Genomic DNA, 15,473 nt, shown 5'->3' with positions numbered 1-15,473 from the left:
ACAAAACCAGTTAAGCAGAGAAAAGCCTAACGTGAAATGTGATCAATGTTTATTTCAGTTTAAGTTGGAGTCCTCAGGTTTTTATCACACAACATGACCTGTCATGTTGTCTTGTTTTGTACTAGAAGTTGGCAGTACTGCAAGGCCGTTGCCTGAATCATGGAAAAGAGGGAAAGGAGCCAGGCTTTCTTCTTTTCCTGAACAGTATTACCTCTGGTTTCAGGTCTACTGAGAGCTGCCAGTATTGGGGTGGAAATCTTTTCAGGACTTTTATCTTATAAATTGCAGAGTCTTAAGAAAACAGAAACTTGATCCAACATATTTTGATTCAGAGAACATTTCAGTGTTCTGGTTTAGTAGTTTTATGAAATGTATCCCCTTTACTTCGTGACTCTCCTCCCCAAATCTCTCAAGTCAAACTGCTATCATGTTCATATGAAGGAAGGTTGCAGTTTGAATGGAAAATGTGCAGCCTCTTCTGGTCTTTTGCCATCCTTGCTAGGGGTTTCTTTGGCAGAAAAAAACTATATTCCTGATTATTTTTGTGATTTTCTTCTTAGCAAATCCTGGTAGTTTATAGAAGCAAATTCCACCACACAATTTTCATTTCTAAATATCATTTAAACCAATTCAAAGTAGTTCACTAAAGCATTTGTTGAGTTAATATAAATAATATGATTTTTTTCAATAATGTGAAGATTTTTACTTCTATTTGCTACCTTTGAAAACATCTACAGTTTTCTTTTTTTTTTTTTCCTAAAAGTTGTCAAGGATCAGTAAGAAAATAGCTACCCAATACTTTGAGTCACAAAGGCTAAAGTTGAGAATCAGGATGGCACGGCTGCCCAGAACACTGGCCAAGAATCAGCCCTGGAGGGAAACAGGATCCAATCAGGGGGTCTGGAGTTTTCTATCAGAACCACAAAACTTGAGATCGAGAGAGAGTCAGGGTAAGAGCAGGGGGCAGACTTGAACCAGCATCCTAAATCCCCAAACAAAACTAGGTTTAGAGGCATGAGTGGAAGGAAGATAGAGATGATAAGTTGTTGAAGGTGGGATGCCGGGTGATTCCACTGTGGAAGCAAAGCCACTGTGTGCTCAGTACTGGCTGTGTAGCTGACTTGGACAGTATCTGTAAGATGTTAAAGATGTTCTCCAAGTGTTACGGCTAGTCCAGAATGAGGAGAGAGCAAGTCAGACCTAAATTCTGCCTCTGCAGTGGCACTTGATGGAAGGACCTGGGGGCCTTGCTTCCTTGTGCATTTCATCCAATCACAAGAGAAGGGATGGCACCGCCTACTTCTCAGGAATGGCGAATGGGGATGCGTATGCAGACATTGTGTGCCTCCCTCACCACCCGTGAAAATTGATGATGTGTTTATGGACCAATGTTTTAACCCTAATGTGATCTTATCTGTTTTCCATGAATAGTTTTAGGAATTGTATGAACGCTTTGGATTGTTTTCCTGTTTAAAGAGTGTTCTTCCTCTGTTCTCCCCCTTGGTTAGGGTTTTGCCACACTGATCCGAGAATGGCCGGGAGATCTGTACAACAATTCAGTAATAGTTCAAGCAGTTCGGGATCACCTGAAGAAAGACAGTCAGAACAGAACCTTACTTAAAACCCTGGCAGAATTGTGAGTATATTTTAGCACTTCTTTTTTCCAAATCAGTCTACATGAAAAGTCTTCCCTATTTTAGATCTGTCAAACTGAATTGGCAGGATGCAGATCTATATTCTTTTCCTATGTTCACTCTTAGTAAAAATCTTTCATAAGCCTCCGGTCAACAACGAGAACATAAGGTAAGGAAATTGTGTGAAACTTAACTATTGTAATGTCATCTGCTTCCCAGAGGAGACGAACCCTAACCAGAATCACTTGGTAGGGGCAGTGGTTCAGGTAGGGAAGGGTGCCAGGTCTTAGACTCCTTAAGCAAATCAGTTTCCCAGAGAGGCGCTGGATTCTGTCATTCTTGGATCTGCAAGTCAGTAAATTTCTCAAACCACAGACTCTTTATCCATAAGATCACAGGTGACAGTTCCTTATGGGATGGTTTTCATGAGAATCTTGCATGATACTACTATACCAGCGGTGCAAGGGATGGTTTTAATGAAGTTTCATCATCGAGAACTAAGTGCAGTGCCTGGCACTGAATTAGGGCTTAGAAAACGGAAGCCTGGTTAATGCTTTTCATATTCATTGGGTGCTTTCGGTGACCCGGGCTTTGTGCCATATGCCTATGACACAGAGGTAGATAAGATACACCCATGCCCTCTAGGAACTTTGGTTTAGTGAAACAAGCAGCACACTGCAGTTAATCTCAGGAAGACTGTCCCACTTCAGCCCCTCAACACTCCCCCCACCTCAGACAACCCGCTCCAGCATCCTCTTACATCTTTTGCCCAAGACCAAGAAAGGTACACCAAAATGGCCTAGAATTTCAGGGCTGCTTAAGACTTTGCACAGAAGGGGACACATGTGTGGCCTTCTGAGTTGGAACACTAAGGATTTTCTTCTGGAAACACTGTTCTAGTTTTCCTTGGATTCTGTAGTACTAACGTGGTACTAGTCATACGAATAATTCTGTAGTGCTAAGAATGGATTCCCAGTGCAGTTTAGTTCAGTTGGCATTTAGGAGCTGGCTTAGGGAATTAAGCAATGTGAAAGACACTGTTTCAACAGAAAAACACATTTAAATTTTACACAACCTCCTTACAGAGAAGCTTTTGGAATATTACCCCTTTGTCAGCTGAACACCGCTTGTAAGAATTTTAACTGATTTTTCTGTTACTAGAATAAGAATTTCCTTCATGTGGGATCGTAATTTCTTTGGTATATGGATTTCTCTAAAAAATTTTGAGAGTTTACTTTTTTAAGAAAACTTTTATTGACTATTGTAAATATTTTAAAATTTTGGTGAGATGGGAAGCAAGGTTCTGAGAAAGAAATACTTATTGGTCACATATAGTTAAATCCTAAGGAACACTTTTCTAAATAAAGTTAGCTTTTCTCTCTAAACAGGTTTTTCAGTTTTCATTAATATAAAACATGATTTACATGTGTGTATCCGTGTGTTTTATGAGATGTGTTGGTGAACATTAATGTAAAAATTTTGTCTTACCAGGTACACCTATGACAAAAACTATGGCAATGCTCTGGAAATATACTTAACGTTAAGACATAAGGATGTTTTCCAGTTGATCCACAAGCATAATCTTTTCAGTTCTATCAAGGATAAAATTGTTTTATTAATGGATTTTGATTCTGAGGTAAGGTGTTTCTTTTTAATTTTTATTTTTTTAAAATTTTTATTGGAGTATAGTTGATTTACAATGTGTGTTAGTTTCACGTGTACAGCAAAGTGAATGAGGTATAATGTGTTTCTTATTTTACTACTGATAAATTATTTGTGCTGTCCCAAGTTTTTTTTTTTTTTTTTTTTTTTTTTTTTTTTTTTTTGCGGTACGCGGGCCTCTCACTGTTGTGGCCTCTCCCGTTGCGGAGCACAGGCTCCGGGCGCGCAGGCTCAGAAGCCATGGCTCACGGGCCCAGCCGCTTCGCGGCATGTGGGATCCTCCCGGACCGGGGCACGAACCCATGTCCCCTGCATCGGCAGGCAGACTCAACCACTGCACCACCAGGGAAGCCCTTTCCCAAGTTTTTAATAATTAGACATTTGTCCACATGCTGGAGGAGTTAATAAATCACATAACTTGGCTGTATGCGGATCATGTTCAGAGCCTTCTGACCCTCCCTGGATGTTACTCTACTAGTCGGCATTCAGGAATCCTTTCCTTGATGTGGTTATTCTGTAAAAGCAATCATAATTTGATGTGGAACTTTTGAAGTTGTGTGTGTGTATATGAAATAATTTTTTTTGGTAAAACAATTCATATAACTCATAGAAACTGAGAATCTAGCCATATTGCTTTAGCTCATTCAACCCTATTAATTGTATGTCCCAGAATTCAAATTTTAAGTAAACTATTTTGATCCATTTGTTGCAGTTTTATTCCTTGGTATTCACAGCTTTAGCATGTGGAGTTTCCACTGGTCTCAGATGATGCTCAGACTGATACATGTGGGATGTATCACTTTATTATAGGACAAATTGGAAGAGTGGATTGCTTGTCTCAGGAGGCACCCTACCTCCAGAGCTCACAGTGGCTCTTGTAAAGTGATACAAACTTTGTGTTTTAAACAAAGCAAAGGTAATGCAAGTGCTAATGATGGAAAGAAAGAGATTCATACAACACAGTGGTTCTTATTCCAAAAAATCGAAATTTTAAAGAGTAGAACCCTTAAGGCTCTAACAGGGTCACTTGAATTTTTAAAAATTTTATTTTACTGTATTTAGTGGTATTATGTGTTATATATCTATTATGTGCTATATATTAGTCTTCACACGCTTAAACTTAAACAGGAGCTAAATCTACTTTTTTCTGAAAGATGCTTTTAGCCCATTTTTCATACTGAAGGAGTCAAGTCCTTAGGCAGTACAGATCTAAAAATAATTAGTGCAGTTCCCAGGAAGTTCAGGGGACAGAGGTTCTGCTTTTCTGGCAGAAGATGATTAAGAGGATGAGAAGCTTATATAGAAATTAATAACATTTTCCACATATTCAGTCTCCCCTTACGCCTACCCCACCCCCAAGTGTCTCAAGAGCCTAGTTTTGCCTATGAAGCTATAGACAAAAGTTGAATGAGCTCAAAAGAATTGCTATTCACGAGCATGGACCCAAGTTAAGGAATCAGAGAACTTTCTAATTAGAAAATAACTTAAGGATAATCTCTTCCAACGTCCTAATATTTCAGAGAGAAAAAAATGTTCGCAGCGGGCAGGTAGGCAATGTAATAGCAGAGTCAAGGACAAGACCCAGGTATTCTCTATGAGGCTCAGTCTGGTGGGCTGTCTTCCCACTACCTCTTGCTACAGGCACTGTCTAACTTGTGTTTCATGAATGTTAACGGTGGCTAAAGTCAATTCTAAAAATCCATAAGCTTTATATCGTTATGAAACTTCAGCTATCTTTTCTTTTTCTTTCTTTTTTTTTTTTCCTGACTCTTATCCTCTTCTCCACATAAGATCAGCTTCTTGTATCTGTGGAATCTGTGGAGGGACTCAGTCAATGTTCAGGTGGCCAGAAGCAAAGCTCATTTTTGTGGTACTGCAAACTATACAGATGTTTTGTATTAGTGAGTCGTAGCAAGGCACTACTTTAAGTCTATGCAAAACACAGAGACCTCAGATTGAAACACATTTTAAGAAGCATTTAGAAATATCTCACTGAAGGACCACTGTAAAGCTAAGAACCTTCTTATCTGTGTAAAATAAGCCCTCTGCCTTTAATGGTGATACCTTATCCAATACATTGTATTCTGTGTTCTCTTTTTTCTATGGCAAATTTCAATGACTGGTTATTTTTTCATATTGCAGAAAGCTGTTGACATGCTTCTGGACAACGAAGATAAAATTTCAGTGAGTGCCTTTTGTTTTTACATGTGTTCAAACAGATGAGTGTCTGGGACCACTATCGCCATAAAGAAGAGAGATGTTTATCAGATAATTTTGCAGCTATGTTTGTGTCCTCCTAAATGCTACATTAAAAAAAAAATTTTTTTTCTGTAGATTAAAAAGGTAGTGGAAGAATTAGAAGACAGACCAGAGTTGCAGCATGTGGTAAGCATAACAGTCCTCTTCTTTTGCCCTTTGATTGAACAGGAAGGCAAATCACCTTACAGTATTGGTTTGAGAAGACTGGAGTGAACACTTCAGGTTCATATTCAGATGGGAGGTTTGACCGCAAACAACATTCTGTTATTATTATAATGCAGCATATGCTCTGAATCCAGATGAGGAATTAGTAACAGCTCAGGTACTTTAACTTTGACTCACAGTCGAATTGTGTTTAAAAAAAAGTTATCACATTTTTGTGTTATCAAACTATGCCTGGGAGTAAGCACCTTCCGTTGACTGAAAAAAAAAAAAAGCGCAACCTAAAAGTTGAGAATTATGTTTTATTTGAGCACGTGACTGAGAACTATAGCCCGGGAAAGCAGCCTCTCAGATAGCTCTGAGGGACTGTTCCAGAGAGGTAGGGGGAGCCAGGATATATAGGAGTTTTTGCTGAAGGAAAAAACAACAACAACAACATGGTGTCAAACATCAAAAGATTACGGCTAATCACACACACACACACACAGAAACAGACATCTCAAGTTAATGATGTTAGTGCCTTTCTCTGTATGGGAAGATGGGAGAGTCTGGGCTCATTGGAATTATTCCTTACACATGCACCTTAACTATCTAGGTCCACTATGTGTTTTTCTCCATCCTGGATTCCCCTCAGGGCGCACTGGGGGTTGGGGGTTGGCAAGGAGCTGCAGTGTCGGAGGGCTTGATGGCGGGCAACATTCCTTGTTTACCAGAGTGACGGGCAGTGTTCTTTGTCCACACTTCTGTAGTTACCATTTAGTATAATTATGGCATAAATTACAGCAAAGCCAGTGCCCTGATCTGTGCTCTGTGAATATCAAGTTCTCCTGCCTAGGAAACACCACACAGCCATTCCGTGTTCAGGACCACAGAGTGATCACAGAACAGAGCCTTGTTTGTGTCTCACCCTGACATTCCCTGTGCCCGCTTCTCTTGTGTGGTCTTGTGCTGGTGCCAACAGTCCCCTGATTCTAGATTTCCTTTGGGGGGGTTGGGAGTTACTTGGATTCTCTGCATCGCTGTCATCATGGGCGTAAAGCAAGACTAGGTGTTTTCCACGTCCTTTCAAAATTATACAAGAGAAGTCTTAAGTGAAAATAGGGATTGTTCCAGGAGGGCTGTGGACATCAAATAAGATCAGGACTCTTGTATCTTTGCCCACCTCTTGGCACCCCAGGAGGCGGGTTAGGAAACAGAGCGTTTTATTCTAGTCCGTTTTATGCACTGACGCCTTTGAAGACTCCAAGATAGGAATGTGAGGTACTTTGGGGTTTGGTTTTGTTTTGTTGTTTTTTGCTCAGAGGTTGTACAGATGCTTTTGTTCACGATTGGAAATCTCCCGATTACCTGCTTACCCAAGCCAGGTACCTCTGTGCTGGCCACCATGGGATTTGTTTACAAAGCAGTGATTTCTGGCCTCCTTGAGCCATGAGACAGGATTACAGGCAGGAGGTATCTAGTGACAGTGTCATTAGGGCAGTGGTGGAATGGTGGTGGAGCTCACACTGAAGTGGCCCATCTTCCCTGTCAGGCAAGGTAATGTCTCTATAAATCTGCCCCGAAGGGGCTTCCTAACCTGTCTGTGCCTCTGGGAAACTGCAGTGTGTCCAGCTCACACGCTGACCCTGCACCAGTGGCCTGGCCGGAGTCTGCATCAGATCGTGGAGTTCTGTGTGACTCCCCCCAACCTTCTTGCCTGAGGGCAAGCGGAGCAGTTAACCCGAGGAAGGGTTTCTCAGTGTGCTTGTGTCCTGGTTAGGCTTATTTAGTGACCCCTTGCAACAGCGAATGTCAAACTCCAGTGACTTCATTCCCAGTCACACCTTCAGGGCCGGCTGGCGCTCTGTGTTTCTGAAGAACCAATCCACTCAAGGGGCGAACGCACTTGGTGTGATGAAGTCCCCCCACGTCAGGTGGGTTCTGGGGTGTTTGTGTACATTTGACATGAACTAGACATTGAATGTCAATTTCTGGCTTCTGCACAATATATTGATAGACTTGCTTCCAAGTAGAAAGTCAATCGCTCACTCCCTTGGAGGTCCATTAACTTTTTCTGACGGTCAGGGAAAGGAATCAGCTTTGAAAATGGGTTCAGAACACCTGTACTCTTCTCGATTTTTTTACTTTTTGTTTTTGATGTCACCAGGAGAGGCAGCATGTCATTGCAAACACAGATCTCAATAAGACTTAAGGAGAGAAGATGCAGAATGTATGAGAATTAATTTAGCGCTTGCTCCTTGAGTTTTTAAGAACATGCTCTTGTCTCATGTCTCTACCCCCTTTTACATAAAGGATGAGAATTTTTATGATCCAGGAACACCACTGATCAAGCATTTCGTTTCTGAGGCGATGTAGATGATTGTGATGATATTAACCACTCCTGTCATTAACAGTTCTGTGGTGCCGAGTACGTTGCCAGGCATGGTTCTGTGATTTACAAATGGTAACTCATTCAGCTCTCACAACCACCCCAGGAGATTTTTGCAGATGAAGAAACTAAGTCACAGAGGTTAGTGACCTGCCCAAGGTCACATGGACAGTGGCAGAGCCAGGTCACTCGGGGCCATTCTAGAGAGAATGTCAGCATATCCTTGCTCTCCCCAAGGTGTTCTCCTTCCCACTTTCCCTTCACCTAGAGAGTTTTCCTGAAAACTGCTTTTCTGCCAGCCTCTCCGTGGAAGCTGTTTGGAACTGAAAATAGCAGTGTTAAACAGCTATTGCTTTTCTTATTTTAATATTCCTGGTTTCTTCCTTTGTTCTTTTTAGTATCTGCATAAGCTTTTCAAAAGAGACCATCATAAGGGGCAGCGCTACCACGAGAAGCAGATCAGCCTTTATGCTGAATTCGACCGACCCAACTTGCTTCCATTTCTCCGAGACAGTATCCATTGCCCCCTTGAAAAGGTAAGTCACACACGCCCCTGCTCAAACACTTCGAGGTGACAGAGTCATCACTGTTGGTTAAAGCTCTGGGTTTTCTTAGTCTTCCTGTCTCTGCTTAACCATCCCCGTTCAAGGGGAAGCCTTGCTCTCAAAGCAGTAGGTTTTGCTGGGTATTCTGATGAGAACAGGAGGTCCTACTGGATTCGATTTCGGTGAGGAGCTCAAGTATTTCTGTGCCAGGTTTAATTGGAAGAAAGGTTTAATCCAGGGTCTTGGACTCAGTCAACCATAGAACACTGTCGGGAGTCTGAGGCAGTTTACCAGCATCAGGGTGGGACCTCAGAGTCAGCCTGGGACAGGGACACGGACCGCCCCAAGCCGGAGGCAGCTGCCCCAGTTGGGACTCAAAGTCTGTAACGTCAGTCCTACACACCCTCTGCTTTAAATACCCACCTTATATATTTTTGTATTTCTCTCCCACTACATTCCATTATAGTTTTTTTTTTTTTTTTTTTTTTTTTTTGCTGTACGCGGGCCTCTCACTGCTGTGGCCTCTCCCGTTGCGGAGCACAGGCTCCGCGGCCATGGCTCACGGGCCCAGCCGCTCCGCGGCATGTGGGATCTTCCGGGATCGGGGCACGAACCCGTGTCCCCTGCATCGGCAGGCGGACTCTCAACCACTGCGCCACCAGGGAAGCCCCCATTATAGTTTTTTTTTTTTTTTTTTCTTTTTGCGGTATGCGGGCCTCTCACTGTTGTGGCCTCTCCCGTTGCGGAGCACAGGCTCCGGATGCGCAGGCCCAGCGGCCATGGCTCACGGGCTCAGCCGCTCCGCGGCATATGGGATCCTCCCAGACCGGGGCACGAACCCGTATCCCCTGCATCGGCAGGCGGACTCTCAACCACTGCGCCACCAGGGAGGCCCCCATTATAGTTTTAATAGACGTAATTACTAGTCTCTCCCACCATCCTGTAAATTCTTCAAGGACAAGGAGTTTGTCTCACTCATTTTGATAAACTCAGTAGCCGGCACACATTAGACACTAAATGTTTTTTGCATCCTGACCGAGTTAGTGAATGGATACATTGATACACACGAGGTTCTAGTTAGGCTGAATATGAACTAGTAGGTGTCGTGAGCCTGCTGTTTCAAAATAAACTATAATACTTAATATGTGTGTACTAGAAACTGGCCGATAGAAGACCATCAGTTTTGTTTCCCATGGTTCTTCAGACCACCTGGAATACTCGCTACCACCTACAAGTGTCTTACTAAGTTCAGATGGCCAGAGAGCAAGTACTTTTCATAGTCACCTGTGTGTGTCAACAAAACATACTTATTTGACCCATAAGAGATATGTACTAAGAAGGTGACTGATAAAGCAACTTTTCTAGTTGCTTCCTCAGCCCATGATGATTAACTTCAAATGTACTGAATTTACTGTGAGCCAGTTTCAGCTCAATGCGTTCTCAAAATCTGCAATTAAAAAAAAAATCTTGCCTGCATATTAGTTTATGAAAGACATTAACATTTTATGTTCGGGCCCTAAGGCTTTTTCTCAAGAATAAATTTGGAAACACATCATCTTAAAAAAGAAAAGCAAACGTTCCTCTCTTTTCTCACTTTAGAATCTATCATCTAGAAAAAGAGGGAGAATCTTACTCTTTGAGTGCCCGTTTGTTTTTGTCTCACTTTTGGAGGAAACATCGTTTGTTTCCAGGAGGACGCGGCTGTATCCCGCAGACTCCTCAGCCAGAGCCCCGCACGCAAGGGTGATCAGCACCCACCCAGGCTTCCTTCATCTCATTCACTGAACACAGATGCAGAGGGCCCACAGGGATTCCATAACGTTTGTGTCTAGAACACACTTTCAGCCCATCTGGTTTGTAGTTTTCCAGTCCGGTAGTGTTCAACAGAAGTCACACTGCCCTGCCCTCAAAGGGAGCATCAGAAAATCTCCACCCCACACATGGTACTTCTAATACAGAGAACTCACTTGGAGCATTGTGTAGACCTTTTTGAATTTTTCTCTCTGATCTGCTGAGAAGAACCAGTTGCATGTAAGAGAACTCAACACAAGCATCTGAAAACAAGTATGTTTTAAATAGTTTTTTTTTAAGTTATCTCATGTTTTCCACTGAAAGAGAATTTTGAACAAAATGGATTCGAGATGGTAGTGGTGGAAGCATGTCATTATAATCAAGTCAATAATCCACATTTTTAGCTTTCATGTTAAAGGTCATTGAGACATCTTTATAAGAGATTATCTTTGCACCAGACTCCATTGTGGGAAATCTGTATATTTGCAAAAATACACCACTATCCTTGCTCAGGTACCCCAAGCCATCTTAAAGCAGATTTTCTTGACTTTAACTCATTAAGGATCTCATTCCTTTCTCCCTAGAAATAAGAACTCTGTGCACACTTAATCGTCTTAGAAACAAATTCCTTTTATGTTTACTTGTAACATGAAAAAAGCTACCAATTCATATAAAGCAAAGTAGATTTTCCTTCCATTAAAAGCATCCTACTAAAATATGACACAAATGAATTTATCTACAAAAAAGACTCAAAGACATAGAGAACAGTCTTGTGGTTGCCAAGAGGGGTGGGCGAGTGAGAGATGAATTGGGAGTTTGGGATTAGCAGATGCAAACTATTATATATAGAACGGATAAACAACAAGGTCCTATTGTATAGCAACAGGGAACTATATTCAATATCCTGTGATAAACCATAATGGAAAAGAATATGAAAAGGAATGTATATATATATATGTATAACTGACTGACTTTGCTGTACACCAGAAATTAACACAACATTGTAAATCAACTATACTTCAATAAAATACTTACCAAAAAAAAAAAAAAGCATCCTAAACATGCTGATGGTAAAATGAAGGTCATGGGGTACAGATTCACCTGTTTTGTCTAAAGAGAGACTCAGAAAATTTGGTCTCCATTTCTACTGAATATAAAGTTAAGAACTTAAAAAATTTAATCCCCCCTTCCACCCACCCCCAAGACATTTCTACTTCAGAAGAGTTTATAGATTGTTTAGTCCCAAAAGACGTTGAGGTTATATTTTGGTGTTTGTTTTTATTTTAAATGGGAAGTGTTTAAGGTTTCACGGCATTCAGAGCATGTGGACTCACTACTGTAGATAATTCACTTCCAACAGAATACAGCTCTGTCTTTCTCATTTCTGGTTGTCTGCCTTTGCTGGGATTGGGTAATCACTGAGCAAAGGGGTGAAATCTTCAAGAATCCAGGTCAAACTTTTTTTTTTTTACAACTTTATTGGAGTATAATTGCTTCACAATGGTGTATTAGCTTCTGCTTTATAACAGTGAATCAGTTATACATATACATCTGTTCCCATATCCCTTCCCTCTTGCGTCTCCCACCCTCCCTATCCCACCCCTCCAGGCGGTCACAAAGCACCAAGCTGATCTCCCTGTGCTCTGCGGCTGCTTCCCACTAGCTATCTACCTTACGTTTGGTAGTGTATATATGTCCATGCCTCTCTCTCGCTTTGTCACAGCTTACCCTTCCCCCTCCCCATATCCTCAAGTCCATTCTCAAGTAGGTCTGTGTCTTTATTCCTGTTTTACCCCTAGGTCCTTCATGACATTTTTTCTTTTTCTTAAATTCCATATGTATGTGTTAGCATATGGTATTTGTCTTTCTCTTTCTGACTTACTTCACTCTGTATGACAGACTCTAGGTCTATCCACCTCATTACAAATAGGTCAATTTTGTTTCTTTTTATGGCTGAGTAATATTCCTTTGTATATATGTGCCACATCTTCTTTATCCATCCATCGGATGATGGACACTTAGGTTGTTTCCATCTCCGGGCTATTGTAAATAGAGCTGCAGTGAACATTTTGGTACATGACTCTTTTTGAATTATGGTTTTCTCAGGGTATATGCCTAGTAGTGGGATTGCTGGGTCATATGGTAGTTCTATTTGTAGTTTTTTAAGGAACCTCCATACCGTTCTCCATAGTGGCTGTACCAATTCACATTCCCACCAGCAGTGCAAGAGTGTTCCCTTTTCTCCACACCCTCTCCAGCATTTATTGTTTCTAGATTTTTTGATGATGGCCATTCTAACTGGTGTGAGATGATATCTCATTGTAGTTTGATTTGCATTTCTCTAATGATTAGTGATGTTGAGCATTCTTTCATGTGTTTGTTGGCAATCTGTATATCTTCTTTGGAGAAATGTCTGTTTAGGTCTTCTGCCCTAAACAGATTGGGTTGTTTTTTTGCTATTGAGCTGCATGAGCTGCTTATAAATTTTGGAGATTAATCCTTTGCACAGTGAAGGAAACCATAAACAAGACCAAAAGACAACCCTCAGAATGGGAGAAAATATTTGCAAATGAAGCAACTGACACAGGTCAAACTTATTTTGACTTGATTGAAATGCCTCAGTCAATAGCATTTGGCCAGAAAGTTTGTAGAGACTTTGCATCACATTAGAAGCCCTTTAGGAATGTAGTTACCAAAGACCAGAGTTCAGGATTTAAAATCACCACAACTCTTACATTCCAAAATGAATCATAAGTTTTTATGAAACTGCTCATTCTAAAGGAGATACAGGGTGGGTAGGAATTTATAACATCTAAAGCAATTTGAAAAGACCATAAACATAGGCTTTTAAAAAAAGTATCCCGAAACAGTTTTTGTTGTACTTTATCATGTGTGCTGTGCTTTCATGTTCCTTGGTTTTATTTAATCTCTACAAAAGTGCAGGTCGGTGGATAAAGTCATTTTATACATGACAAGCTTGAGTCTTGAGGAGTTGAAAGAAACAACCCAAAGTCTAGAGCTACTAAGTCAAAGGGCCAAGACTTGGAACCTGGGTCTCAACTTCAGGTCCCGTATTCTTTCCTCTATGATGAGAAAACATTTTTCAGGTTTAAACAGTTAATTAAAATTACAACAGTAATAAAGATATTCCTTAGTACTGCAATAATCATGAAAGACATCGGTTTTTAAACTGCTCTTTCGTCTGTAATTTCCAGGTAGGGTCATCAGGCACTAGTTTTCATTTGCAAACCTGATTTGCTTATGCAGATAAGCATAAGTATCAGAGTTAAAAGCAGAGTATCAGCTTTATTATTAATACCTGAATCTATGATCGCTCTCATATCTAATGGCATTCACAAGGTGGCAGTATTTATGAATTTGGAGGCATAAAGTGGGAGATGCACAGTTTATAAATTTTCCTTAAAAAATAAGACTGGATAAAAGATGACAGGGTCAAGGCTAGGTAGAAATCACTATGTAGTCTATATAGTTGATAAGGTTTCTGTTAGTTAACCCCAAATTTCTAACTGTTACTTACCTTTTACATTAAATCAGGAGAAGGAAAATTAAAATATTATTTTTGCATCATTTTTTACTCAATTTCTGTTATTATTGTCTTGTCACTTTTTTTCTATTATTCTCCTTTTCTGAGCTTGTGTGTGTGTGTGTCTCCTGTTGGCTTTAAAAATCTTTGTTTCCCTACTCTTTTCCTCTAGAGGGAGCTCTATGGCTCAGGAACATTCAAGAATCTAAAATAAGAAAACATGTTTTTTTTTTTTTTTTTTTTTTTCTTTTTGCGGTATGCGGGCCTCTCACTGTTGTGGCCTCTCCCGTTGCGGAGCACAGGCTCCGGATGCGCAGGCCCAGCGGCCATGGCTCACGGGCCCAGCCGCTCCGCGGCATATGGGATCCTCCCAGACCGGGGCACGAACCCGTATCCCCTGCATCGGCAGGCGGACTCTCAACCACTGCGCCACCAGGGAGGCCCCAGAAAACATGTTTTTATGCTTTACTTGTGTCAGTAATAGAAAAATTCTGTGTGCCAGAAATTATTTTCTACACTTTACTCGAAAGTCCAGAGATTTCTAGAGTCTCTCCTTTCTCATATAGGAGAAAAGGGTTATTCAAAATACTGTTAGGAACTTGTCATAAAACATTTATAAATCTGTGAAGTTCAAACTGCAGAGACCCAGATTACCTCTGAGCTTGGTGTTACACATCTGCCTGCCTTCCAGACCACTCTTGACTCCAGATCAGCCTTCAGACATTTCTCCCCACATGAATGGTCATTTTTGACAGTCCAGCAGTGATGAAAATGGACTACAGTCTACTCTAACAAGGTAGCCACTAGCCACATGTAGCAACTGTGAGTAATTAAAATATGGATAGCGAGGAATTGAAGTTTTAATTTAAATTTAAAGAGCCACTTATAGCAAGTGGCTACTATCTTGGACAGCTCAGGTGAACCTTCAGGCCACAGACTCTCTTTGTGGTTTGAGACACTCATGTTTTCAAGCATCCTCATGTGTTCAAGAATAGGAGGGTGGCTCTGTTTGCAACTCCTGAGTGGTACCTTAAAGTGTCAGTGAATTTCCAGGTACAGAATTGATTTATGGATACCTTTAAGTAATACACCACTTTAAGCATCATTCTCATCTTTATTCACATTGTCTTTCTCTAAACATTCTATAATACCTATCCAGTTGTATTACCGAACATGAGTTTGTGTGCCCGACACACAGCGAGGCCAAACCAAAACATCGGAGTTTGGAGCAGAGAAAGTTGTATTGCAGGGCCATGCAAAGAGACGGGTGGTTTGTGCCCCCAAAAACCCAAACTCCCCAAAGGGTTTCTGCAAAGCATTTTAAAGGCAAGGTGAGGGAGGGGCGTGGTTGGTTGCTGCAGACTCCTTGGTGTAGGAATCCTTTGTTCTTGGAGCTGTCCACGTAGGTCAGGTCACGATGTTCCTGTAAACCTTCAGCAAGACAGATGTTACTCTGTGTTCTGCAACTTTTTCTCTCTATATGAATGGAAAAGTTTTACACCCTTAAA

At 41.1% G+C, this 15,473-nt stretch overlaps 1 protein-coding gene across 1 annotated transcript in view; it reads left to right on the top strand.

Moving 5' to 3' along the window:
* The window catches only part of VPS41 (VPS41 subunit of HOPS complex), a 194,646-nt gene that overhangs the window by 161,126 nt on the left and 18,047 nt on the right, over positions 1–15,473 (top strand). The window contains exons 18-22 of the mRNA XM_082631906.1: positions 1,509–1,636; positions 3,126–3,270; positions 5,439–5,480; positions 5,631–5,681; positions 8,484–8,621. Coding sequence (XP_082488032.1) covers positions 1,509–1,636; positions 3,126–3,270; positions 5,439–5,480; positions 5,631–5,681; positions 8,484–8,621 — 504 coding nt within the window. The remainder of the gene's footprint in view (positions 1–1,508; positions 1,637–3,125; positions 3,271–5,438; positions 5,481–5,630; positions 5,682–8,483; positions 8,622–15,473) is intronic.

Source organism: Mesoplodon mirus, assembly GCF_964341445.2.
Source record: "Mesoplodon mirus genome assembly, chromosome: 9".
NCBI classification, from domain to species: Eukaryota; Metazoa; Chordata; class Mammalia; order Artiodactyla; family Ziphiidae; genus Mesoplodon; species Mesoplodon mirus.
Note: the sequence above shows the minus strand (reverse complement) of the source record. Positions and strands in the feature narration are given on the sequence as shown.